The sequence below is a fragment of the Larus michahellis genome, chromosome Z (assembly GCF_964199755.1).
Source record: "Larus michahellis chromosome Z, bLarMic1.1, whole genome shotgun sequence".
Taxonomy (NCBI): domain Eukaryota; kingdom Metazoa; phylum Chordata; class Aves; order Charadriiformes; family Laridae; genus Larus; species Larus michahellis.
The window spans coordinates 9,999,573-10,027,213 of record NC_133930.1 but is presented as its reverse complement, the minus strand read 5'-3'; the positions used below and the strand labels follow the sequence as shown (position 1 = coordinate 10,027,213).

The following is a 27,641-nucleotide window of genomic DNA, read 5'->3' as shown; positions in this document are numbered from 1 at the left end:
CCATTCAGGATGTTCACTCAGTGGTTTTCATTCACTGCCAGTTCAAAACTGTAGCCATGGGCGTTACAATTCCTATTAAGGAATTAAGGGTATTAAGTGTTGTCATACTTCTTGGTAACCAACAAAAAAGAATACTGATTGGGAATGAGATAGACATGATTGATGTATGTCACCTCCCTGAAAAACACATGAACATGCTGCTCTGTAGGCTGACAGAAAATGCAAGTGTTTGGGAGTTTTCTGCTTCATAATCACTTCTCTCAGGCAGCTGCTTTTGGGTTAATAACCGAATTTCCCTTCCTACTTCTTCAATAAGGTGGCCCGCGATGCAAGCCTTGCTTTCCTGGCCTTCAGCTACTGTCTCCAGAACTTTGGTGGTGTGAGGAACCAGACATCTAACTAGTCATGATTGACAAATAAACATTGACAAAAGTGTGCCCATCACTGCCTGTAAATTCTGACTCGCTTTCAGCCCATGAAGCTTAGCTAATCGGTTTAACCTCCATGAGAGTCACACTCTAACCCAACAACCATTTGCTCTTTGGCTATTTACCATACATCTGCTTTAAGCTTGTTTTATTGCAATGATCTGATAGTAATGAATCTGCTTGGACCATGTGAGATAGGTAAGTATTGGTATCTCCATTTTATCCATGGATTAGCCATGGCACGGTGTTCTGTGCCACAAACAGGCAATGTCGCTATGGCCATCAGAAACAGAGACCCAGGAGAGCGCTTCCCATGAACAACTGCAGGCTTTCAAGTATAGGATGTGCTCTCTTCTGTTGTTTATCTGCTTGTATTCAGAGGATTTGAGTCGTTTCAGTCCACCACATTTGGAGTAGCTTTGATAGTTTTTCTGATAAGTTCGTTCTTTCGCAGGTGACGTAACAAAATTTGGCCGTGGGGATTCTGCCTCCCCTGCTCCTGCTACCACGCTCGCCCAGCCGCAGCAGAACCAGACGCAGACTCACCATACAACTCAGCAGCCCTTCCTCAACCCGACCCTGCCCCCGGGGTACAGCTACACTGGGTTACCTTATTATGCTGGTGTGCCCGGTGTACCCAGTGCATTCCAGTATGGGCCAACCATGTTTGTAAGTGTGACAGCCTAAACTGTAACCCTCCTTTCGTGCTTCTCTGCTTTTGCTCTCTCCAGTCCAAACCTACATCTTAGAATCACAGGATGGTTTGGGTTGGGAAGGACCTTCAAAGATCATCTTGTCCAACCCCCCTGTCATGGACGGAGACATCTGTCACTAGATCGGGCTGCTCAAAGCCCTATCCAATCTGACCTTGATACACTTCCAATGATGGGGCACCCACAACTTCTCTGGGCAACCTGTTCCAGTGTCTCACCACCCTTACTGTAAAAAATTTCTTCTTTATGTCTGATCTAAACCTACCATCTTTCATTTTAAAATCATTGCCCTTTGTCCTGTCACTACAGGCCCTGATAAAATGTTTTTATGCATCTTTCTTATAAGCCCCCTTTAAGTATTGAAAGGCCGCAAAAAGGTCTCCCCAGAGCCTTCTCTTCATCAGGCTGAACTACCCCAACTCTCTCAGCCTTTCCTCATAGGAGAGGTGCTCCAGCCCTCTGATAATTTTTGTGGCACTCCTCTGGACCCGCTCCAGCAGGTCCATGTCTTTTCTCTTACTGGGGACCCCAGAGCTGGATGCAGTACTCCAGTGGGGTCTTGCAAGAATGGAGTCATGTTGTTTTCCCCAGTCTTCAAGGGATCTGCAAAAATGTGCAAGCATGAGAAAATGGGTGCAGGCTCTTCTCCGAGAAAACAGGAAGTTTAAAAGGCCAGAACTCATGGACTCCTGCGCAGGTTACTGTAAATAGCAGACAACTGCAGCTCATGGACTCAGCGTTCCTGAAAGCCCTTACCAGTCTGTGGAGAGTCAGCAAGCTGAGTGCTTAGGAAATCCTTTTGAGGATGGAGAAGGCCCCATTAAGTCAGAGAGCAGCACTGTTAGTCTCAGGACGAAGAAGGTTATTTGGGAAGAGGTGATGCTCCAGGCAGAAGGGTAGATGAGTCTGGTTTAGGGCCCTGTAGGACTGTGTCTTATGAAACGGCCTCAGGCAGGAGTTGGTGTTTCATTTGATTCTGGAGGGAGAGCCCTGTGGTTGCTCCTTTTCAGTTGGTAGGTAGGGATTTGCTGTTTACAGTCAGCGAATGAAAGAAATATGCAGCCTGTTCTGAGACAGGGCGGCAGTGCAATCAGAGGGATGGCTTTAGCAGAAAACTTGGGGCTTGCATAAATCCATTACAGCAAGTTACTGCCGGAAGCGTGAGTGCCGTGTCCCAGGCCATCCCAGTGCTCCCAATTCCAGATTAAATTTCCCATGTGAGGTGGAGGTGCCTTCCCCACTAGGTGGCAGAGGAAGCTTGTGTTTTGTGTGTGGTTCCCCAGTTAACAGTGCCTTTTGTGCCCGCCCTTTGTCCAGGTGCCTCCAGCATCTGCTAAACAGCATGGAGTCAACCTGAACACCGCATCAACTCCTTTCCAGCAAGCAAGTGGCTATGGGCAGCATGGCTATGGAGCAGGTATGCTTACTACTGTGCTTTTCACGTGAGCATCTGCAGAGCTGCTTGCACTCTGTAACACCTTGTCTTGTACACACCGGCAGGCTATGATGACTTAACGCAGGGAACGGCAGCTGGAGATTACAGCAAAGGAGGCTACAGTGGGTCATCTCAAGCACAAAACAAATCTGCTGGCACTGGACCTGGGAAAGGTAACACATGAGACTTGAGGTTACTCTTGAGTGGGATTTAGTAGGGCAAACTCCCAGAATTGCCAGTGCTGTGCAGTCAACACAGCAGCCAGCTCTAAACAGGGTCACGATCCAAGCTGTTTCTCCATCTCCCGTATACAAAATGCTTTTTTTAATGACCCAAGTGTTCCTTCTAAACTTCATGGCTGAACTTTGCGTAAGGATTTGTGTGGCTGATACACAGCTTTGTCCACAATTATACATGGGAGAAATGGTGAGCTGTTTCTTCTGACACAGTTTTCTTCGCTGAAGAATGGTTGTCCTGCAGCAGTGTCATGTTTTTGAAGCCTGAGCAGTTGGATGCTTCCGCTCAAATGGTCCTCCGCCAAATGATGACTAGATTTTGAGATTTTTGGTAGGCACCTGAAGTAGCTGTGTGTTAGAGGCAAACACAGGAGTTCACGTATCTCTGGGCTGTTGTTTCAGCTGCTGTCTGTACACCCTGTAACTCATTGCATTGTTTCATGCCTGGAAATGTTTCCTTTGTGACTGTAAAGGCTGAAAAATTTATACAGCTTATATGAAAGCTTTATTCTGCACATGCTGGTTAGATCTGAGAAATGTATACTGAACTGCTTAGCACTAACTAGTTCATCCTTGGGCTTAAGCAAATACCAAGCATTTGCTGTGCATTTGAAACACCAACGGGACTGTCTTCAGCCAAGTGCTGATCATGGTTTCCTCAGTGGAGGAGCAATGCAAATAAGAGCAATGTTCTAGGAAGGGTACAACCTTAGAGCAGTGCACACCTTCTGAGTCCAGTCCTCTGATTCACTGGCCAAAGGAACTGCAGTTTTTATTCTGATACAAGTGAAATGGTTAGAACCAGTATTTGTAAGACTGTGAATAAGTGGCTAGTTTGAGAGCCACCTCACTGGTAAGTGGGTGTTTCTGAGCCTGTTCTGGCACTCTCTGGTCCAGGTGGAAGCCGGCCTGAATCGGTGATATTAATTCTCTTGGGGCAGAGGAGCATTGCAGACCTCACCCTTCTGCAGAATGTGAAAGGACAAGGGCCCAAATGTGTAGCAGATGCTGAGTCTCATTGCTTAGCACACTACTGGAAAGCTTTTGAATGCCGCAGTAGAGCCAAATGCATCCCTAATCCTAGGGGAAAGCTGGCTTTTTGGGAGCTTAAATGAGTGCTTGGTGCCACCAGCTGCTGCCTGGTGAAGTGCGTTTGAATCCAAGGGGTAACCACTGGGGCGTAGACGTGGGTGATTTATCCCCATGGGCTGGTTTCCTGCTTTGCAGTGGAAACAAGGAACTGAGTCTTTTCTTCTGTTCCTATGTGGGGAGCTGGGGGTCTGAGAGCACAGAACCCCACCAGGCTGTCCGGCAGCCACAGCAGGGCTTGTGGTCATTGACTTTCTCATTGTCGGTGGCTTTTTTTTTTTTTTGCTTTCCAGGTGTTTCTGTGACCTCAAGTAACACAGGTGTGCCTGATATCAGTGGCTCAGTCTACAACAAGACTCAGGTGAGCAACGCTGGACCGTCCTTCCTGATGGCCTGAGTCCAGGCCGATGGCTGCTCCTGTGGAGCACAGGCAACTGGGGCCATTCCTAGGCCGGTCAGTCTCAGGCTCAGCATCCATGGCATTTCTTACGCTGGCTCTGTTTGCTGTTGGAGAGGAGTCTTGTTCTCTGTCACACTGCTTCTGCCACATCAGCTCCTGCTGGTAGCTGCTGGCATAGCAGCTCTGTGCTGCTGCACGCTGCCCACGCTGCCCCACGTGTGTTGTGTCCTGGGTGCAGATGAAATGTGATGGCGCTAATGTTTTTCGTCAAAATAGCACCCAAAACAGGTGAGCGGAGAGGCCATTTGCTTTTCACCAGAGAGACTGGTTAGTAGTGCCCACCCCTAACACCCAAGAGTCCCTGTCCCATGGTCTCCTGTGACTCTTGCTCAGCTTGCACCTTACTAGGGAAAGCAGAAAGTGCTTTGACGAGCTGTGGTGTGCAGTGGGCTTACATCCAGCTCCTGTGTTCCCATTCTTGCACCCTCAGCTGGGGGAATTGGTGTTTGGCTGTGCTTACACGTAGGAAGCCAGCTCTCAGCTGCACACTTAGCATTAGAGGTCAAGCTTTGGCCACGGGGAGGAAAATCTTAGAGCAAGTTCTTCTTGCATTTTTTTACGGGCTTCCCTGGGTAGGTCAAGTAATTCCAGGCTGAGCTCCCACAATGTGTGAAGGACTGATTTCAGGCAGCTTCTGCCATCCCATGTCCCACTGTATAAAAAGAGGTCAGGGGAAAAAAGGAACACAGTCGCTGTGGAAATAAAAATAAGATAAAATAAAATGTCGGAGGCATTAGTACAGAAATATGGGTGGGAACGGGAGCTGAAACTCATCTGTTGAAGTGCTTGCAGGTATTCGATGTCACTTGGCTTGCTCATGGGGTTGGTGAAAGGTTCAGGGGATGTGTGTTTGGGCCTCTCTTGTTCTTGTCTGGTCTCCATGGGGCGGCTCACACTGGTCTCTGTGTCCCCTTTGCTTCCCATGCAGACATTTGACAAGCAGGGATTCCATGCTGGCACGCCACCTCCTTTCAGCCTGCCCTCTGCTCTTGGATCGACTGGGCCCCTGAACCCTGGTGCTGCCCCGGGTTATGCTCCAGCCCCGTTTCTGCATATCCTGCCTGCTCATCAGCAGCCTCATTCCCAGATGCTGCATCACCATCTTCAGCAAGATGGGCAGGTGAGTCGGCCCCTTCTGCTTCTGCAGTGTGTCCGAGGGCAGATTGCTCACACGCACATCCCACTGGGGTCTTGGTGGTTTTTGCTTTTCTTATTGGGAAAGGGCCTTGACAATGACAGCAGACTGACAGACTCAATGCCATTGGCCAACCTGGGGAGGGAACCTCATGAAGTTCAGCAAGGGGAAGTGCAAAGTCCTGCAGCTGGGGAGGAACAACGTCACACACCACTATATGCTGGGGGCTAAAGCAGCTTGTCAGAAAAGGTCCTGGGGGTCCTGCTGAACACCAAAATGACCATGAGCCAACAACATGCCCTTGCCACAAAGAAGGCCAACGGTATCCTGGGCTGCATTAGGTGAAATAGCAGCAGCAGGTTGAGGGAGGAGATCCTTCCCCTCTACTCAGCACTGGTGAGGCCACAGCTGCAGTGCTGTGTCCAGTTCTGGGCTCTCCAGTACAGGAGAGACATGGATATACTGGAGAGTCCAACAGAGGGCCACAAGGATGATGAAGGAACTGGATCATCTGTCCTACGAGGAAAGGCTGAGAGAGCTGGGACTGGTCAGCCTGGAGAAGAGGAGGCTCAGGGGGGAACTTACCAGTGTATATAAATACCCAATGGGAGAGCGTAAAGGGGATGGAGCCAAGCTCTTCCCAGTGGTGGCCAGTGACAAGACCAGAGGAAGTGGACACAGACTGAAATACAGGAGGTTCCTACCCTCTGAATATCAGGAAACGCTTTTTTGCTGGGGTGGTGACCAAGCTCAGGCAAAGGTTGCCTGCGGAGGTTGTGAAGTCTCCATCCTTGGAGGTGTCTGGACATGGTCCTGGGCAGCTCACTATAGGTGACCCTGCTTGAGCAGAGGGGTTGGACGAGATACCTCGAGAGGTCCCTGCCAGCCTGTGAGTCTGTGAAGAGGCCATCCTGAAGTGGGGTGTGGAGAGATGGGCTGTGAGGTGTAAAGGCAAGGCAGGCGCTGCTGTCCCCTGGCTGTGGCAGGAGAGCAGGGTGCGAGCACTTATACTGTAACTCTGGGGGGAAAATCAAGCATCCCTTTGTACGTTGCACGTCAGCTTCGATTTCTGATTTGGTTTCAACCAGCCCAACAGCCCATATAGTCCTTTACTCACTGTAAATGTTCCCTGGAAAAACAGTGTTCTGCATTAGAGTCCAGAAATAGGAAATGACTTCTCTTGCCGAATGTGTGACATTCTTGGCTGGTGCACTGACTCCGTTCACCTTGAGCGAGCTCCTTTGCTGTCCCCAGTCCTGCTGCTCTCCTTCCTTGTGCTCGAACCTGGCCGGGGGAAGGGGGGAGAGTGGTGCATCCCTGCGCTCCTTCTTGGTGTCTCTGTGGCTGTTCATCCTGGATTGTGAGAAGCAGAGATGTTGCAGAGCAGAATTGGATCTGAGTGGATCAGGGGGGAGCATCGCTGCGTTGGTGGGTGTCAGGGCTGTCCCTGGGGGCGGCAGCTCTTCTGGTGACTTTCAGATGGGCTCGTCTTCCTGGGACCGTTGATGCCCACGTCTCCTTCCTTTCCGATTTCTAGGGTGGATCTGGCCAACGCAACCAACCCAGCACCATGCAGCAAAAGTCTCAGGCTACCAAAACCGCCTACGGCACTTCTCCATACTGGACAAACTAAATCTGAAACCGGGGAGAGGGGAAAGAATGAAAGGAGGAGAGGAGGAGGGGGGGGGAAAAAAAACCACAAAAGAAAAGAGAAGAAAAAAAAGACGAAGCCCATTCCTGGAGTTATTAGGAGAAGAAGTAACTGCTCAGCCAAACATCTGTGCGGGGAGAACTGCAGACAGCCATCCATCCTCCGTGTGACTCGCCCGCTTCCTCTTTGAGTTGCTGTTGTATGTAATATATTTATGTATGTATTTGTAAATGTAATAGAGCCTAAATGTGGTTTTCTGCATCTTGCAGCCTGTTTTATTTTCTTTGTAGGAAAACTAATTATTCATTTCCTATCTGCACCAGGGCATCCTTCCTTGTTTTTTTAAGCTCTATGGGCTTTATAACTGTCAAAGACAAACTGCGCCGTTTGTTTTGGTTTTTTTTTTTTGAGCTGGAGCCCGTCTATTTAATGCAGTTCTAAATTTAGGCAAATAAGAAGTCTGGCCCACCCCCCCAAAAAATAGAATCAAGGTGTGTCCTGTTGGTTTGATTTCTGATCCCAATATAGGTGTTACTTTAAAGAGGGAGGGGGGGTGGGGGGGGAAAGAAAGAAAAAAGTGTTTTGTGGGCCTTCCCCTTTCTTTCGTCACCCCCCCCCCCCCCCCCCCCCCCCCCCCGCCATGCTGTGGAAGATGAATTCTCACGGGCAGTTTGGTCACTGTGGCCCTTGGTTGCAGCCTTACCTTTTTGTTTTGTTTCTCTAGCAAGAGACTTTGGATGGCTCAGTGTGTCCTGGAACCTCCTTTCCATCATTAGAGACAAAAACTATGTAGCGGTTTCTTAAATAAAAGTATAAGCTGTGTCTTGTACCTCTTTCTGCCCTGGGCCACCCTGGCCAGGAAAGCCAGAGAGACTGGATGGAAACTTCTCACTTTTTTTTAAAACAAAGACCCCAGAGGCAACTCCTGGTCCTTCTTGTCCTGCACCAGTGCGGTGAATGTTTTAGGAGTTTCATCTCTTTATAGCCCTTTCTCCACCTAATAAAGATCTGAGCATATCACTGCTGTTTGTCTGCATTTTCAAAGGCTCCAGTAGCAGTTTTGCTTTCACAGCCTGTCCCTTTCCACCTGCTATGGCAACAAAAGGTTGGCTGGGAGGGGAAAAAAGCAGCAGATGGGTCTGCAGGGGATACCAAATACCACGACGAAGGTGAGTGCACCTCCGTGCTGAGAGCTCGCAGGCATCTGCAGTGAGGATGGGATCCTGGGCAGCAGCACCCTGACGTCTCTGCTGTCCTCTGGCATCGTGCTCTGTCCAAGTCCCCGTGGAGCGGCTGCGATAGGTAAGGAGGGAGCGCAGCTGCAGCACTGCCCTGCTTTGCCCATGAGGTCCGTGGCCTCTGCCAGGAGGAAGGTCAGTGGTGAGGGCTCCTGAGGGGTGGCTCCTGCTCCGGAGCATCCTGGCCCTGTGCAGCATGGGAGGCGGGTAAATGTGAAGCTGTACGTGTCCCCGCAGCAGGCGAGGGGCTTTCTTGCACTTCCCAATTATGTTTCAAGACACACAAACGAAGTACATCTGTTTCTACTATAAGAACCACTTTTCTTCCTTAAAGTCACACTTTTAACAGCTTTCAGGTCCTGTGAGACCCTGTTGGCTTGGAAGGAGTCAGTCTGTCACCCAGTCCCCCACTTCCTCTGAGCAGCACAACATGAACTGGACTGGAATTCCTCTGCCCCAGACCGAACTTCAGCAGCTGCCACAAGGCCTTGGCCGCTGCTGTCCCACTGCCACCAGCTTCGGGGCCTGAATGTCAAGGAGGGCGAAAATGTTTCTGCTGCCTGGGGACTTGCTGGGGACAGGGTCTGCCCCAGCAGCTGAGCCCACGGCGCTTATGGCAACCACACCTCATTTACCTGCCGGCAGAGCTGCTGCCTCGCAGGAGCTGTTCTTTGAAAAACAAACCCAAAGAACTTAAGTTTCTTGTTTATAGAAATCCACTGCTGTCCCACAGGGGTGGCTCGGTCCTTGCTTGTGTGTTGGGGTCCAGGAGCAGTTGGAAGTGGCAAAAGGCAACACTGGAGCATTGGTGCCAGCTCACGGCAGCCCCTGAGCCTCAGGTTTGTTGCAGAGCAGCAGCGAGGGTGATTTCCTCACAAGGACTGCAGCCAGTGTGTCTCTGCTGCCACCAGCCGCACAGCGTCCCTCCGCAGCTGTGCCCATGGGCACAGAAAGGCAGCGCTTCCAGGCCCGGAGGCGGTGGGCTGCGCTGCCCTCTGGCACCCTTCTCCTCCCCAGCACAAGGCAGCAAAGGCAACTCCAGCACCTTCCCGTGGGCTCCCCTCCTCTCCCACTCCCATCGAGAATTAACAGGATGTTTTCCCTCTTTCCTGACGCTGTTGGTTCCAGCAGGGCTCTTCTGCAGCAATTTCCTCCCTACTGCCCTGTGCCACAGGCTGAGGGCAGAGCTGCCAATGCTCACCTGCACTCGGCCACTGAGGAAAGGGGAAAAAAACCTGGGCAAGCAGCAGCTGCTGGGGTTCGCCCAGCGCAGGACGGGTGGCGCAGCTCGTCCTGCTTCTGGTACCACACCTGCTGGATGAAGCAGCTGCTGGCAGTTGTGGAGCCAGGCAGGAGATAGACCCAAGCCTGATCCCTGTGGTAAGGCCCAGACAGCACCATTCCCCTCCAACGTGGAGACTCCTCTGGGGTTGCAGCTGAAACGCTGTCCCCCTTCCTCCCGCAGGGAAGCAGGAGAGCCCTGGCACGGGCCACGCTGGATGTTGCTGCAAAGTGCAAGTGCAACCCCTCTACACTTGTCCTGCTAACTTCAGCTTGACGGTAGCGGCGAGGCACTGCAAAAACAAACTTCACTCTTGAGTCTGCAGGGAACAGCTCAGGGCAGGCAGGGCGAGCATCCCGAGGCGCTGACATTGATGACCTCAATTCCCCTGCCTGCTGCTGTGTGTGACCACTGCAGGAGTGTGGAGCTCTGGTTCCCTGACAGGAAACCAGCCACCATCATCAGCAGCAGCAGCAGCTCTGCCCCAAGTCCTGCCTCCCTGTGGTGGTCACAGGAGACCATCGTCCCCCAGGTCTTCCCTGTGCTGCCTCAGGAAGACTAAACATAACAGCAGAGCTCATGGCCTTTCGCCAATGCGCTTCTCTAAATCAGGTCATTCTTCAGGCTTGGGTGCAGGCAGGCAGCTAACAGCAGCTTTATTTTTTCCAATAACCTTATAGATATTTATGTATAGGCATTGATGCTAGAAAAGCACTTAGCTTGTGAATAGCTGTTACGCAAAGCTTAATAACCCATGCAAATAAACCAGCTCAATTAACAGGGAAGTAACAGTACAGGAATATTTTCATTTCACATTTTTATTAGTAGACAGATGTGCAGAAAAGACAAAATATAACTACTGAAGGGGGAGACAACACAAAAATGCATCAGTTAATTCTTTCTGGTAAATTATGTTGAAGAAAAAAAGGAAAACATCTGGGATTTCAGCTAAGAAAACTACTAAGAAATCTAGTGTACCCTGCTGGTTTCAGAATGGTTGAAAAATTGCATTTGAAAGGGCATGTAGTTGCAAATGTAAACGCTAATATTGGCTGAGACAGGAGAAAAGGGTTAAGAAAAAAACCCCAGAATACACAGATCAGGTAAACATTTTTCTGCAATTTCTTAAATAGTTTCATAAAAACCCTCATACTTCAGTTTGAAAAGAAACCAGCAAGTCAACAAGCAATGACACTGCACAGGACAGTGGGGAAAAGAAATCAGTCTGGTTAATGTGGGAGCTCTCAAAATAGGTTGCTTTTTCTCTTTAAAAAAAGGGGTAACAGAAGAGTCATGATAATGCATTTTACAACACCAAGCTTGAAAATACAAGTCACTGGAGAGTATACAGTGAAGACGGTCAAAAGTACAAGGGAAATCCTGAAAGATGCAGTATGCTCATTTCAAACCACCGCCTCAGCACAGCCAGCGTTGCCACACTCTGCTCCATCACGCCCCAACAGTCCCCCCTGCCCCCAAAGCTGGCAGTCACGTCCCTGCCCCGCTGTGGCCCCGAGACCTGCCCTGCAGCCAGGAGCTCCGGAGACCCTTTGCCAACACCACCGCTCCCCTCCCCGGGCTGAGTGAAGCTGGGGGCTGCCCCACAGCAGCACCAAGTACAGGGGCAGCACCCCCCCCCCCCACCAGCCCCACTGGCTCCAAAAAGCACCAGGGGCTTTGCTGGCAAGATGAGCTGAAGGAGCCCATGTGGGACAGTTCAGGAGGGTCCAGGTACCGTCCAGGTAACAGGCAAGCAGGAGGGCAGACAGTGGATGGGAGGAGCATGGTGGGAGGGGGAGAACAAGGTATCACCCCTTGGGCTGCGTTGACTCTGCTGGGGCAGAGGGAAGACCCAGCGGCACAACCTGGGGCAGAGGAGCTGCAAATCCCAGCCAAGCAGCACTTGGAAACCACATCTGCCTCGCTCATGTCCAACGGAGCCCCACCAGCCTCCCTCCCCTCCCCAGGGGCTGCCTTCCCCTCCTCTCCCTCCAGGCAGACACCTGATCGCACAACAGAGTTTACTCCCACCAAAGCACCCCTTGGGGGACCACCGCTGGTGACGTACCATTGAAAACCCTGAGATATACAAGGGGGAGGCATAAAGAAATGCCTGAGCCCGCGGCTATCACCAGGGTGACTGCCTCGGAACCGGCAGGGAGGGAGCGGGGGGGTCTCACCCCAGCAGGGCCAGCACCCCCAGTGCTGCCAGGGCTTAGTGCTGCGGCCAGGGCTGGCTGCCCATCATGGGGAAGGTGAAATCAGGTCCCCACACGAGAGCACGCTGCAACAGGTTGATGGTGCTGAGGGGGACAACTGAAGAGGGTTCTCAGAAACAAGCATGCAGGGTCCCCCTGCCCACCAGGGAGGACCCTAAGCTCTGCCAAAGGCTCCCCAAAACATGCAGGAGGCCAAGCTCAGTGCACCAGCTGAAGCATGCTGCTAAGTAGCCTGTCAAGCCCTGCTCCTGGCCACCCCTTCCAGCCAGAAAGCACTGGTTACCCCTCTGCCACAGACCATACGCAACCACCCGCGCCCCTGCCGGGCAGGGGAGAGCCCAGCACACAGCCATCATGTCCTCACTGCAGGCACAGGGACAGCCTGGTCCCCCCGGGCAGGCAAAGGGAGCTCTGATGCCTGCTGACCCCACAGGGCTGTGTTTGCCAGCACGCGAGACCAACACACGCAACAGGAAGAAGGCTCAGGCCAGCACTGGAGGTGGGCTGCAGGAAGCAAGGGCTGGACGCCAGCTCTGGGACAGGAGCTATCGGCCTCTCCCGCTGCCAAAAACAAGTTCAGGATGAATGTTGGCCCACGAAGCCCAGTGCTCCTGTTCTCCTCCCTCTGGAGAGGGGGAGCAGGCAGCAGATCTCAGTAGCATGGCTAAACTGAACTTTTTCTACCCCAACCTAGTCTGGAAAAAAAAAAAATTAACAATAAATAGCAACCCAGGGCTCAGTGGCACAGACTTGAAGTGTTAAGTGTTTATTTTAGGGTTCATATCACAAGCCTTTTTCAGTGACAAAGCTGATCGTGCCCTCTGGGGTTCCAGGGGCCAGCTATTTCCTAACTTGAGCAGGCTGAAAAGGAATACTGTACCTTTCAGTGACATCCCATCAAGCTCAACACACAGTAGCTTTACACTCTCCGCCCCACACCTTATAAAGGAAAAGCCACCACCACAAGGCTAAATGAATGTACACACGCTATTATTGTAAATGGAGCAGCTAAACCTTGGCAATTTGCTTTGTGTGGATTTTTTTTTTCTTCCCAGTAAATGCAGCACTTGAGCTCCCGAAAACCCAGCTTCCACTGGGTTTATTCCAGCTTTAAATACATTAAACATCTCAATGCAAGACTGTATTTAATTCAAGAACCTAAATGCGAGCAAACCTCTTTCGCTGTGAGCGTTTTGTGGAGAAGTGAAAAGGGGAAGTTTCTTTTTTTTAAAAAAAAAAAAAATCATACAGTGATAAAGGGTTAAGAATGCAAGAATTCAGATATTCTGTGAAGGGTCTCTAAGAGGTCCATAAAAAAGGAGCAAAACGATCCATACAACAGGAGACAGCAGGAGACAAAGTTTGTTTTTTTGTGGTTTTTTTTTTTTTTGATCCCCCCCCCCACTTTTTTGCTCGACTGCTGCTAGATTACCGCTGCTCCCTTCTGGCCTGAGTCGGCAGGGCAGTACAGGGACGTAGAGGGAGCAGGTCACGACTCCTCGTTGCCAGAATCATCATCATCGTAACAGTCGGCATCCTCCTCCTCCTCATCTTCGTCGTCAATGTCATCATCATACAAGTCGTCGTAAAGCAAATCTGAACTGTTGTCATTGGAAGGCACTTTAGTTTTGATGCAGTACTCTGCCAGCGTAGTGGGGACCTTCACGCCGTCCTTCTCTGCCTCGGCTTTGGTAGCCAAAACCTGCTTCCTGCAGGGAGAAGGACACAGCAACATGGGCAGGGCCCTGTGCCAGCGCGGATCAACTGCCCCCCTCCCGGCCAGCCCCAGCCCCAGCCCCAGCCCCGCGCTCCCGGCAGCTCAGAGCTGATGTTTGTCCAAAGCACCACAAGCAGCACTAGCAACAGGCCTCGCTCCCGCAACCCCGGGGCTGGGAGCGCTCCACGGGTGTTTGCAGTACACGCGCTCTCAGCAACACGTGAAATCAGTTATTCTACAGGGCGGCACATAAGAGACCCGACAGCGCTCTGAGCATTTTTTGCTCCATTTGCCACAGAAGGGATGGTCAGGGACATCCCAAGACGCAGCCACAATCCCGGCGCTGCCTGGGGCTGTCAGCAGACAAGTGTTTCCCATCATCCCAGGACAGGCCCTGGCTGCCGCCTCCCAGGAGGAAGAGGAGCAGGTGGCAGCCTGTCCCTTCACCCCCTGCTCCTCCCTCAGCCACGCTCCACTGATGGAGCGCATCCAGCTCCGCTGAAGCCAAGGGAGCTGGAGGGGACTGAGATGACCTCGCAGGGGCCCTGCGTAGCTCCAGCCAGGGCTGTGCACAGCATCTCCAGCTAGAGGAGTCCACACTGACGTGGTCTTGCCCCAAGCCTTGCCCATCCGCTGCTCTACAGCAGCCCTGGCTTGAGTTTATGTCATCCTCCCTACAGCACCTGATGAACCTACAACTTCTCAGAGGACAGTGAAGATTGGACACTGCTTGCAGCTCTGCAAATGCCTGGCAAATCCTGCTGATATTCCTTCGAAGTGGGAGGGACAAGATCATGATTCATGAGTGCATTAAGCACAGCATTAGCTGGATGGAGTCAGATTGAATCACACCCCAAGCAATGCAGGCAGTGCTCAAAGGCAAGCGGGGACTTCAACTGGGATTTACTAGCAGCCAATAGGTTTTGCAGGGCATTCTGCCAGATCAGTCTGAAAAAAGAACAATTTAAAGACAGATCAGCCCAATCCTCCTGCTTCGTAAGTTTACACTGCTTCTAGGTGCTGAAAATCCTAGAGCGAACAGAAGCGCGGACTTGGAATAAAGTGGTAAAATTCATTTCCAAGGAAGCAACCACAGCGAGAAGCTGGTTTCAGCAAATTCTGCAAGCAGCCTGTTTTACGGGATTCAAAGCAGGAGGCTGGCCGCACAGCGTCACACGTGGCAAAGCTTACCTTATGATTTCAGCATACTCCTTGTCTTTTCCTTTACTGTCCCTCCATTTCCTGAACATGACTGACGCATCCACGTTGGCGGGAGAGAATGTGTTTGGCTCATTAAGCAAAGAAATTACACTCAGTAAGATAGTCCTGAAAAAGGCAACCACAACAGCAGAGTCAGAGCTAACGCATTCCCAGATTCTGGATACCGACAACTTCTTTAGGTGATGCATCAGAAACTTGTTTAAACTCAAAACTTAAGCTAAGGACAATACTTGAAAGGACAGCAGATATTTACGAGCCTCATACCCTGGCCACCAGTGATGGGAAGGTGACACAATATAAACCTCAAGGATCTCATCTGGCCCCAGACCACCACCTCTGTGCACGTGCTTGTGACAGGGCAGTAGGCAAAGCCAGGATCAGCCCAGAATTCGGCTTGTCCGTGCCACCCGTGGATGGTGCAGGGCTGTAAACCTGCTTGGTGAGCCTGTTCCTGGTGGCATGCAGCCTCCCAGCAGAAACCCAGGCTCTTTGCCCTGCCCTGTGTAGGGAGAAGGGCCACTAGCCAAGGCCACCAGACCAGGCTGCACTGCCTTCCCTGCCCCACCACCTGTCAAGAGGTTGAAGCTTCAGGCAGGTCTCCCCTCTCCTCAGCTTGTGCATCACCACAGCTGCTGCAGCAGCACTCGGGGACAGCACAAGGAAGACGCTGCGGATGTTTTTCAATGCCCAGGCAAGCCGCCAAGGGCCCAGCAGGATTTGGCTGCTGGTACTCAGCAAAGCCAACATGAGCCAGTCCCGTAACCCCCGGCTGACAGACAGCCTGCCTGGATTTCTAGCAGCACAGAGACAGCTAGCTGCCCTGCAGACACCACCTCCCTCGCCCAGACCCTTCCCCTGCATTTCCTGCAACCCTTTGCACTGCAGAGCCTCAGCCCTTCGCTGCTCACACGGTGCCACAACCAGCACAAGACTCAACAGCGAGTCCCATCGGGCAGCTCCGCACAGCCGGCCTCCTGGCTGTAGCTACCACCGCAACAGCTTCACATGTCCGAGGTGGACCTGCTGGCAACAGCTTCCGATTTAAACAGAAGAACAAGAGACAAGGAGTAAGTCTTGAAATACAGCAGGACATAGCAACTGCGTTGCAGAACTTGACTAGAGGAGACTACAGCCCCGGCTGTACTTGCACTGATTTGGAGGGGGGGGACGTTCGGAGCAGCGCATGCTGAGCACATCTACCAAATCATATATCTGGGACACAGTTCCAGGAAATGCTTGGGTCATTTGGATGCAGAGTTTCTTGAAATGTTTTGAAGCCAAACACTTCTGTCTGGCCAGACTGTTCAGCACAGCTATCAGAAGAGCCTTATACAATTTATTTTCCAAGATACATAATTCAGTAGGAAAAGAGAACAGCAGCTCCGGAAAAAAAAACCTGTCTGATCAGACTGGAATGATGGGCAGAAGAGAAACCGCCTTCTACTTCATCTCAAGAATTCATTTAAAAGCCTTTAGTTCTTGGCAAACTGTCTGTAAAGCCAGCATATCAGCTCCAGCATCACTGCAGCAGCTTTACGGTAGAGCAAGCAAAGCCCAGGGAAGGCCATGGACAGGAATTCATGTCTGGATTTGGCATCTGATCCACCACACTTCCACCAGCAAAGACAGGAGAAAGAGCAAAGAGCCCGTTTCCACTGTGGTGCTCCAGACTCCAAAGTCACTGCAAAGCTACCTAAGTACACCAAGGCAACTGTCTGTTGGAGGTGAAGCTCTCTGCACCCCGCTCCTGGACCAGCGCGTTCCATCAGCTCCATCACTGCTGATACCTCAGGAGCCGGACAGTCTGCTCCGACTCAAACCCCGCTGATGGGGGCAACCAAGGTGAACAAAGCAGAGTAACAGGAAGAGATCCCAGCATGTGGCATCTGACACGACCAAAACCACAAAAAAAAGTTCAGCCTCATGGGACTGAAAACATCCTCAGCATGAGATATGCACTGCGCTGGACTGGACACAGAGGGACCCTCTGCAGCACAGTCAGGGACCTGTCTCTCTCTGAGGCGAGGTTGGTCCAGCACATCCCGTGCAAGCTGGTTGCGTCCAGGGTGGGGATTTCAAGCCCGCCTTCTGTTTTCTTACCTTCCCCACCCCATTCTGGGGAACAGTGAGCCATTGTAAGTGTTTTCAGCGCTGTTGCCTTCAGAGTGAGTCGCCTTCCATCACTTTACCAGCAGGGGAGAGCAGCCAGCAGAGGCTCGAGGAAACAGAGCTTTTAAGTCCCTTTTTCTCTCCATGTACCAACAGAAGGCTCACGCAGATGAGTTTCAGACAAAACAGACATTATGTGGACTAGATGGTGCTCCCGACCAGCACATCCTGTTGTATACCTTGTTGAAAAGGTGTAATTTTTCCCCCCAGCTGCTATCCACATTGTAGCCTCTCAGAGCCACCTTTAGAGGTAGCTATAGATTTGTCCTAGCGCATTTTTGCCACCCATTATAAAGTAAAAAGTTTTGGCTTAGACTGTGCTGACACTTATGTTAGTGCATTGAGCTGGCTGCAGAAACTGTCCAAATCAGTCAAATTCAGCCAAAAAAGCCAACCACAGTGGGCATCCTTAGGAAACAAAGCAACAGTGAGACAAGGCATCACCTCTCTCCACAAGATACAGATGTACCAACATCTTGAATATTATGCTCAGTTCTGGCCAGTGCACCACAAAGGCCAGAGGGGAGACGCGGGAGATACAGAGAAGGACAACTAAAGTGACCAAAGAGCTTCACCTCCAAGCCCTGCCACCACTTCCCCGGCTTTACAGGACTTGGGACATGAGAAGAAAAGCAGTATTCTCTGGCACACAGATCACAGCTGCATTCCTTTTGCTCGACGTTTGCTGTATTTACTTATGCCCGCCTCATCTCGCCCTGAGTGATGGGAAAGCCCAGGCTGACTGTGTTTAACAAGTTTAATGAGTACGCTTGACACAGTAGCAGCGGAAGCACAGGTGCTCTCAAAGTTGAAGAATGACATTCCCCCCCTTCAGACACTTCAGCCATGGTTGTCTGCAGCAAATGGTCAATACTCAGCAGGATTTACAGAATTCCGCAGCTGTAGAGGAGACACAGGTTATGCATGCAGCTCTCTTTGCAAACACGCTCCCCTCCTGCACCTCCAGCCCTGCTGCCTCCTGTCTGACACTCTGGAGCCTTCCAAAGCCAGATGGGACCCCAGCAGGATGCCTTTCTATCGGCACTCAGCCCAACGAGAGATGCTGGTAGCAGGCTAGCAGCTAAGGAGAAGTTTTATTTCCATTTGCTGATACAGCTGAGGAATGTTTTCTCCGCAAATGTCACCCTTAAGCCCAACACTTTCCAAGAAAGTAAGCACCAAAAACTACACCGTGGTAAGGGAGAGCAGAAATCAGAGACCCAGCACCATGAGAAGTTTCATGTCAATCTTCAGGGTTATATAAAATTAAATACTCAAAATGTGTGTGCAATAGAAGCAATGAATGCCTAAAGCTGTTTCCTAACTAGGAGCTGAGGCTTGTCACCTAGTGAGTTATTTACTGGTTGTGTTTTGTAATTCAGCTGGCGTTTCAAAAAAAGTGGACAGGTTAGCCTTGAATGCCTCTGGTACTTAGTGATCCCTCGTTTTTTTGTCAGGAAGAAAGCTGACTGGGCTGGCTGCTCAAGATACCATGCTGCAGAACAGGAGACAGGCAGAGACAAATACCAGAACACAAACAGTAGACACGATTATGCACAAAGTTACTCCTACTGAGCCTGAACACTCAAAAGTTTCCACTAGTGGTATCTTGGAGGAGGAAGAAAAAACTTAAGTGCAGGCATAACACATAACATAAGCCAGACATGGGGCTGCAGGGTGTGCCCCGTTCTTATGCTGGTGTCAGACAGCAGTGGTGGGCACGCCTGTGGGAGATGTGCCCAGGCAGAGGATCTCCTCTGCTTAGCAATGGAGCTCAGGGAGGAGGTAAGCAGGTTGAGGGCCATCAGGGAACCTGAGCGAGAGACAGATGCTTGGAGTCGCACCCTGCCTCCCGTGACCGAAAGCAAGCAGGCAGACAGAGCCCCTGCTATAGAGAACTCCCTGTCCTCTCTCCGCCTGACTGAACATGATGACTTGGAGGACAGGGTGCAATGGAAGAAGATCCTGCCCAGCGCAACAGGCACCACAGTCGCAACTGCCCAGCGACTACCCCACCTTCCCCGATACCACTGTGTAACAGCTACAGTGCTCTACAAGGGAACCTGGACAACGATGAGCATGATATTTCTTCCACCTTGGAGGTGTCAGCAAGGTCCAGTCAGACCACCACCCCCCCATCAAAACCTCTGTGGTAAAGAACAAAAGACAGGTCATTGTCTTTTTTTGACAGGTCAGGGCTCCCCGCTTCAAGAGGGACAGGGAACTGCTGGAGAGGGTGCAGCAGATGTTATCTAGCAGATGTTATCGCTAGACCACTCTCCACCGTCTTTGAAAAGTCATGGGGAACAGGAGAGGTGCCTGAAAGGAAAGGGGGGGAAGGGGGGAAAAAGAGTTACTACCTGATGACTGGAAAATTTATTTTAACTATGTTACAGATCTCAGACAGTCTCCACAGTGGAGTGTGCAAGACAATCCATTGTGGTACATGAAGAAAATGGGTTTTGTACCATTAATAAATGCAATTTTAAAAATTTAAAAATAGTGTTTGTTTAACCTTTCTTTTGTCCTTTTTTAATTTCTATTTTTGTGTATATTTTATGATATACATATTTGTACAGTAGTATATGTATATAATTTAGAAATAAAAATACATTGCGGTTGAGTGGTCACAAGTTATTTACCGATGGGGTGTGTGATCAAAAAAGGTGGAGACCACTGCCTTAAATCATTTTTCTAGGTCCTCTACAGGAAGGTAAGACAGACCTCACCCCAAAAACGCACCCAAAACCAAAGCAGCATTTTGTCTTCAGTTTAGGAGAAAAAGAGAAAAAACTCTGCCCTTCCCCCTCTGGGTGAACTCCACATGTGGGCCTGGTACTCTGATAAGTGGTTTTCCTCCTAATTCTCATGGTTTACTCCTCACCACCTCCGATCCATCAAGAGTTAATGCTTTACCCACTAATCTATCCATTTCCACACATTCCCCAACACCGCAAAAACATCCTCCCTTCTTCATACCTCTCTGAAAATTCCCCAGCACCTCAAATGCTTTCTCCAAGTTGACAGCACCTTCCAGCTTGCTGCATTTCTGTGCATCACCCCCGTGTTTCCTGCACTGAATTCTCTATTGCTGAACATGAAATAGTCCAGCAACGACTTAGTATTGCAGGTGCTTGCCATAACTTGAAACAGTGATGTAAGTGGGAGTTTGTTATAGACCCCCTAATCAGGATGTAGAAACCGAGGAAGTATTCTATAAGCAGCTGACAGAGGTCTCGCGATCATCTGCCCTTGTTCTTGTGGGGGATTTCAACTTCACGGATGTCCGCTGGGAATACTACACCGCAGAGAGGGAACAGTCCCGGAGGTTCCTGGAGTGTGTGGAAGACAACTTCCTAACACAGCTGGTGAAGGAACCTACTAGGGGAAGTGCCCTACTGGAGCTACTGTTTGTTAACAGAGAAGGTCTTGTGGGGGATGTAAAGGTTGGAGGTCGTCTTGGGCAGAGTGACCATGAAATGATAGAGTTTTCAATTCTTGGTGAAGGGTGGCGGGGAGCCAGCAAAACTGCCACCTTGGATTTCCAAAGGGCAGACTTTAGCCTGTTTAGGAGCATGGTTGAGAGTGTCCCTTGGGAGGCAGTTTTGAAGAGCAAAGGTGCCCAGGAAAGCTGGTCATACTTCAAGCAGGTGCTCTTAGAAGCACAGGAGAAGGCCATCCCCATGTCCCGAAAGACGAGCCGACGGGGAAGAAGGCCAGCCTGGCTAAATAGAGAGCTTTGGCAACTTATGAGGATTATCAAGATATAACAAAGCTATGCAGGGGGAAGATTAGAAGGGCCAAAGCTCAATCAGAACTCAGCTTGGCCACTGCAGTTAAAGACAACAAGAAGAGATTTTTCCAGTATATCAACAGAAAAAGGAAAACTAGGGAAAATATAGGTCCACTGATGAATGGGACGGGTGCCCTAGTGGTGGAAGACACAGAGAAGGCAGAGTTACTGAATGCCTTCTTTTCTTCGGTCTTCACTGATAAAGCCGTCCCTCACGCATCCCATACCCTGGAGGCAAGGGGGAAGGTCTGGAGAGAGGAAGATTTTCCCTTAGTTGAGGAGGACCGGGTCAGAGACCACTTGGCCAAGCTGGACATTCATAAATCCATGGGCCCTGACGGGATGCACCCGCGAGTGCTGAGAGAGCTGGCAGATGTTATCGCTAGACCACTCTCCATTGTCTTTGCAAGGTCATGGGGAACAGGAGAGGTGCCTGAGGACTGGAGGAAGGCTGACATCACTCCAATCTTCAAAAAAGGCAAGAAGGAGGACCCAGGGAACTACAGGCCGGTTAGTCTCACCTCTGTGCCTGGGAAGGTAATGGAGCGACTCATTCTGGATGTCGTCTCCAAACACAGAGGAACAGGAAGTTATTGGAAGTGGTCAGCATGGATTTACCAAGGGCAAATCATGCCTGACCAATCTGATAGCCTTCTATGATGTTATAACGGGTTGGCTGGATGAGGGGAGAGCCGTAGATGTCATCTACCTTGACCTTAGCAAGGCTTTTGACACTGTCTCCCATAACATCCTCATTAGGAAGCTGAGGAAGTATGGGCTAGACGAGGTGACAGTGAGGTGGATCGAGAGCTGGCTGAGTGACAGAACTCAGAGGGTTGTGATCAGCGGCACAGAGTCCAGTTGGAGGCCTGTAACGAGTGGTGTCCCTCAGGGGTCAATACTTGGACCAATTTTGTTCAATATATTCATTAATGACCTAGATGAGGGGACAGAGTGTATCCTCAGCAAGTTTGCTGATGATACCAAGCTGGGAGGGGTGGCCGACACTCCAGAGGGCCGTGCTGCCATCCAGCGTGACCTGGACAGGCTGGAGAGCTGGGCAGAGAAGAACCTAATGACTTTCAACAAAAGCAAGTGTAAGGTCCTGCACCTGGGAAGGAAGAATGCCAAACACCAGTATATGTTAGGGGCGGACATGCTGGGAAGCAGCTCTGAGGAAAAGGCCCTGGGGTCCTGGTAGACAGCAAATTATCCATGAGCCAGCAGTGTGCCCTTGTCGCCAAGAAGGCCAATGGCATCCTGGGCTGCACAGGGAAGACTGTGGCCAGTAGGTCGAGGGAGGTCATTCTCCCCCTCTACTCTGCACTGGTGAGGCCACAAAAGGAGTACTGTGTCCAGTTTTGGGCTCCCCAGTTCAAGAGGGACAGGGAACTACTGGAGCGAGTCCAGCGTAGGGCAACCAAGATGATTATGGGACTGGAGCACCTCCCTTATGAGGAAAGGCTGAAAGAGCTGGGACTCTTTAGCCTGGAGAAGAGAAGGTTGAGGGGGGACCTGATTAATGTTTACAAGTACCTAAAGGGTGGGTTTAAGGAGGACGGAGCCAGGCTCTTTTCAATGGTTCCCAGCGACAGGACAAGGGGCAATGGGCACAAGCTAGAACATAGGAAGTTCCGTTCAAATACGCGGAAAAACTTCTTTACAGTGAGGGTGACAGAGCACTGGAACAGGCTGCCCAGGGAGGTTGTGGAGTCCCCTTCTCTGGAGATTTTCAAGACCCGCCTGGATGCAGCCCTGAGGGATGTGCTTTAGGCAATCCTGCTCTAGCAGGGGAGTTGGACTAGATGATCTCTAGAGGTCCCTTCCAACTCTGAAGATTCCGTGATTCCGTGAAAGGGCTACAAAGGTGATCAGGGGACTGGAACATCTCTCTTATGAAGAAAGGTTGAAGGACTTGGGTCTTTTTAGTCAGCAAGAAAGACGACTGAGGGGGGATCTTATCAATGCTTATAAATTCTTAAAGGGTGGGTGTCAGGAAGATGGGGCCTGTCTCTTTTCAGTGGTGCCCAGTGACAGGACAAGGGGTAACAGGCACAAACTTGAACATAGGGAGTTCCATCTCAACATGAGGAGGAACTTCTTTACTTTGAGGGTGGCACAGCCATGGCACAGGCTGCCCAGAGAGGTGGTGGAGTCTCCAACTCTGGAGACATTCAAAAAACCTGCCTGGATGCGTTCCTGTGCAACCTGCTCTGGGTGACCCTGCTTTGGCACAGGGGTTGGACAAGATGATCTCCAGAGGTCCCTTCCAACCCCTATCATCATTCTGTGAACATGTACTGGGAAAGGCTAGAACATTTGAAAAAATCTGAGACAATTTGCCTTAAGAGCATGAAACCCTGAGAACAGGACAGAAGGGTCCATGTTGTTAGCCCAGTAGCAGGACACACAGCACTCCAGTATCTTCAGACAGCTTGATAAGTCTGGTTCCCACTCGCTTCAAGCCCCCAAAGTCTTAGATTCCCTTCCAAACCCCTCCCAGCACAGGCCTTGGAGGGAGATAAGAGGCCTTTGAGGTCACTGTTGTACATCGGATTCACAGTTACCTGACATTTTGGGTAGGGTTCCACCTCTCAGATGGCAGCTCTCCACTTTGTGGGTCATCTACAGGTGGGTGAAGAATTGAAATACATACATCTCCATTCTGCAAGACAGAAACAAAAGTTGAGAATAGCTTGGCTTGAGGCAGAGGTCAATGACTCAAATCCAACACTCTGACTACATTCTGAGCAGTTTAAACTTGTGGATATGAACACCCTGAGTGCCAGTAGAAATATGCAAGAACTGGTAATGGTTCTCAATTCTTCCTGGGTCTACTTATTTATACACTCAAAAGTTTCCCTTGCTAAACAGGGTTAGTCCGAAAATTAGTACAAAAGAAATCTCAACTCAAGAAGTTTAAAGAATGTAGCAAAGCAAGCAGAAATAGTAATAAAGTCCCATAAAACTAAATTGGTCTCCAGACAGCAAGTACTGTCACAGTGATAGACATGAGCTTTAGTCACAGGAGACCCAAAGTAGGGTTAAAAAAGTTTTTTTGTTCCCAGCGGTAGCTCAGTTTGCTACAGGAATTTTTGAATTGAAGGGTTTAGCATTCTCCGCTAGCTCAGGTATCAAAACAATGCTTCTCCTGGGACAGAAGGGGGTTGAACAGATGGCACAGGGCAGGCTCACACTCCTCCCCTAGGACACAGATGTTTGAAATATCAGGTGAAAAAGCAGGAGACACTCTCTGAAGGTTTCACTGAAAATCCCTTCCAGCATGCAAGAGGAAGAATATTTTGGCAGCATATGGAAGCCATACAGCCACGTAATCCTCAATCTGTGTTTTACTCACCAGTGTTATAGCCTGAATATAGATTTAAAGCTCCATAATGTCTGCCATTTATAAACACTTTAAGAAGCCTGTAAAACCAATTCTCCACCAGCAACAGCCCTCTGACACGATTACTTTGTAGGAGTGCTGTAGCAGTATTCACCACAGCTGATGTTCTCCACTGAAGCTGACTCCAGGGACTCATGGGGTCCCAATGCCTTGCTGCAGGATGGGGTGAAGGTGCAGATGGGGCTGGGGGCCAGCCAGCAAATGCTGGCATCTCCACGCCCTGCTGTCTTGCTGTCTCTTGCAGCCGGCCGCTGGGATGGCTTACAAGTTCCTAGAGGCAGCCCCACACCTTCAGGTGGCACAGCCTCAGCTGACAGGCAGCGCTCACGCTGTCCCTTGTCACCCTGACCCAAGGCACAGGTTGATGACAGGAACAAGAGAGAAGCTGTGGATCAGCTCTGTTCAAGATTGTAGGCTGCCAGCTCCCCATCTGGTCTCAGCTACGTCCCAAGGACCCTCCAATGCTGCTCAATGCACAGAAGCCAGAGTACAAAGCAGTGCTGCTCACAGTGATAGCATCCGTGCCTTTGAGCCCAAGCCAGTGATCACAGCTACAGATAGCAGCAGCTCACCTGAAGGGCCTCCCAAACATTTCAATTCACCTTGATTAGCAAGGACAATTGTTTTAAGGCCAAACGAGATCCTACTTCAATGTTGGAAGCTTGTGATGATTGTCCAGATTTCAGTGGCTCATTAACCCTGCCAGGTATGCTAATCTAGCAAGTCCTCATCATTTTGAAGCAGGTTTTTTTTTGGTGAAGAATACAACTACGCACAGCAACATAGCACCTGGGGCTGCTGAATAGCCAAGTATGCACTTATGTTGCTGGAACAGTTTGCCATAACAAACTGTTACACACTCAAACTCAAGGCAGTTTCCTTTTTAGGACTCAAACAGGCTTGTGCAATCTAGAAGTACTTTCTTAACATCATTTTAATGTGAAGTTAACCTTACTAATGTTAGATTAGGTTCACAGCCTATTCTGGTTTAATAATTCCCATGAGTTTAGCCAGTTTTTCCTTTAACCATCTCCTGGGAGAATGCAGCACTGGTGGCCAGGAGAAAGCATCACAGCACTTGGGGGAAGTTCCTCGAGTGATTAGGTCAGCAGCATGTGGAGAAGCAGATATCTGGCAATATGAAAATATAGAGTAAAGCAAGGATGTGATAAGTTTCCCCCTTGCAACAATCAACCTTGCATGTTTGGGAATTCAAGCAGGGCACCACTGCATTACAGAGTCCGGAAGGGTAAAGGTATCATGGGTCCTGATGAGATCAGCACAAGATTTTAGGGATCACTGTAGTCAAGGGGAAAGCCCTACACGGATTTTTGAAAAATATAAACAAGGCAGATATGGTACTCATCCGCCAGTGGGAAATAGCCTATACTTCTAGTAGGACTGAGAAATGTTATGTCATAAAAATAAAGAACAAGTAAACACAGTTTTACCAAAAATTCAACTAGATGACCCACGTAAACTGGAGATGGGGAAAACACACAAGTTACTCAAGTCTCATTGCTCAGAACAGGAACATCATCCTCAACCTCTCCATCTGGTCCTGACAGCAGATTCTGTAAACTGCTACCTTCTTTCATCTTCCTTGCACTAAAAGATTTTTTTCCCCTCCTCCTGACAAACCCTCAAACCTCAAGCCCTTTGCTGATTTATTCTCAGTTTCATTTGGAGTTATCCCAGTGCCTTATCTTCATTGCTTAAATGTTGTTTCCAAAACAGCCTGCAAGCTGCTTCAGATTCCCTCAGCTCCAGGAAATACTGCTACGAACACAAAGTACAAAGCTGAGAGCTGGAGTATTTGAAGAGTAACCCCAAAATACACCCATCAAATTTTGGGTTAGTTTCTCCTCCTACCTTTAGTTGTTTCTAGAGCCAATTTTTCGTCTTTCCCACCAGGACAGGGAGAGGTCCCTTCCAAGACTCGTTTTGTACATACCATTTTGGTAACCATTTCTCACTCACCTCCTGTGTGAGAATTTCTGGATTCAGAACAACATCCACAGTATGAATCTGCAATAGTCTGCAGGTCTCAAAGTTGTCTATATTTATAGATCAAACTCCCATGTAACTGAAATAGATCCTTAAAGAGAAACACCACCCTTGGCGACATACAAGATTCTGTGCAAAGTCCAAAACTCAAGTCAGAAGACTGTCAGATGACTGATTTCAGGATGTCCCTGGGCTTAGGGAAATCCTCCTGAGCATCCAGTAATTAAAGCTGATTCTATCCTGTTTCGCACTGAAGTTTGGAGAGGCCTTTGGCCATTTATTACTAAACCATCAGTGCTAACATCGGAAGCACACTTATTCCATGATGGACATTCAGGAGCAACAACTCTCAGAAAAGGGCCTTCCAAGCCCAAGGCATCAACTAAAGCCGTCGTTTGTTCACAGCAAGGAAGAGAAGTAGCATTCCTGTTTTGAAGTGGGCCCAAGAGAATGCTGCAGAATCTCCTACAGGAAGACCTGTGATAAGGTAACAGAGCTGCACCAACAGGAACATTTTGAAAGGCCTTTAGCTGCTCAAATATTCAACTAGTAGTCCTAGCAGGCTGATACTTGTCTAGGATATCCAAAAATTAAGCAGGGATTTGACTGGCCTCCATTAAAAGTGAAGTTTTGATCTAAAAACAGACTTTCAGCTTTCAAAAATAGCTCTATGAAATTTCGTAATTTTGAAGTGATTGCTTCTATATAAAATCATTCTCCCTCTGGCCCTGCCACGCAGTTGTACCATTATAGACCTGACAGCCCACAGCATCACCCTCTGAACATGACTCATGTATGCATTGAACTAAGGGCCACTTCAGATTGGCTAACCAGTGGGTAAAGACACAAGGGTGGGGCAGAGAGGGAGAATCACCTCCCTCGCCCTGCTGGCCACGCTTCTTTTGATGTGGCCCAGGATGTGGTTGGCTTTCTGGGCTGCAAATGCACATTGCTGGATCATGTTGAGCTTCTCATCCACCAACACCCCCAAGTCCTTCTCCTCAGGGCTGCCCTCAATCCATTCTCCACCCAGCCTGTATTTGTGCTTGGGATTGCCCCGACACACGTGCAGGACCATGCAGTTGGCCTTGTTGAACTTCATGAGATTTGCATGGGCCCACCTCTCAAGACTGTCAAGGTCCCTCTGGATGGCATCCCTTCCCTCGACCGTGTGAGCCATTCCACACAGCTTGGTGTTGTCAACAAACTTGCTGAGGGTGCACTCAATCCCACTGTCTGTGGCACTGCCAAAGATGTTAAACAGCACCAGTCCCAGTACCAACCCCTGATGAATGCCACTCATCACTGGTCACTTGGGACATCAAGCCATTGACTGGAACTCTTTGGCTGTGATCATCCAGCCAATTCCTTATCCACCGAGTGGTCCACCTGTCAGATCCACGTCGCTCAGTTTTAGAGACAAGGATGTCCTGCGGGACAGC

General features: G+C 49.9%; 2 protein-coding genes across 27 annotated transcripts in view; one reads left to right on the top strand and one right to left on the bottom strand.

Moving 5' to 3' along the window:
- The window catches only part of UBAP2 (ubiquitin associated protein 2), a 193,660-nt gene extending 185,496 nt beyond the window's left edge, over positions 1-8,164 (top strand). For 11 of the 26 annotated variants that reach the window (XM_074568955.1, XM_074568952.1, XM_074568949.1 and 8 more), the window contains 6 exons: positions 883-1,097; positions 2,459-2,558; positions 2,639-2,749; positions 4,195-4,262; positions 5,290-5,481; positions 7,034-8,164. In XM_074568955.1, coding sequence (XP_074425056.1) covers positions 883-1,097; positions 2,459-2,558; positions 2,639-2,749; positions 4,195-4,262; positions 5,290-5,481; positions 7,034-7,129 — 782 coding nt within the window. In that variant the 3' untranslated portion in view covers positions 7,130-8,164. The remainder of the gene's footprint in view (positions 1-882; positions 1,098-2,458; positions 2,559-2,638; positions 2,750-4,194; positions 4,263-5,289; positions 5,482-7,033) is intronic. The other 15 variants (XM_074568966.1, XM_074568956.1, XM_074568954.1 and 12 more) reach the window with 2 other exon arrangements.
- Positions 8,165-12,622: 4,458 nt separating this feature from the next.
- Positions 12,623-27,641, bottom strand: part of UBE2R2 (ubiquitin conjugating enzyme E2 R2) — a 56,541-nt gene continuing 41,522 nt past the window's right edge. Inside the window, exons 3-5 of the mRNA XM_074570120.1 lie at positions 23,354-23,451; positions 14,795-14,929; positions 12,623-13,595 (exon numbers count right to left, since the gene is read on the bottom strand). Coding sequence (XP_074426221.1) covers positions 13,376-13,595; positions 14,795-14,929; positions 23,354-23,451 — 453 coding nt within the window. The 3' untranslated portion in view covers positions 12,623-13,375. The remainder of the gene's footprint in view (positions 13,596-14,794; positions 14,930-23,353; positions 23,452-27,641) is intronic.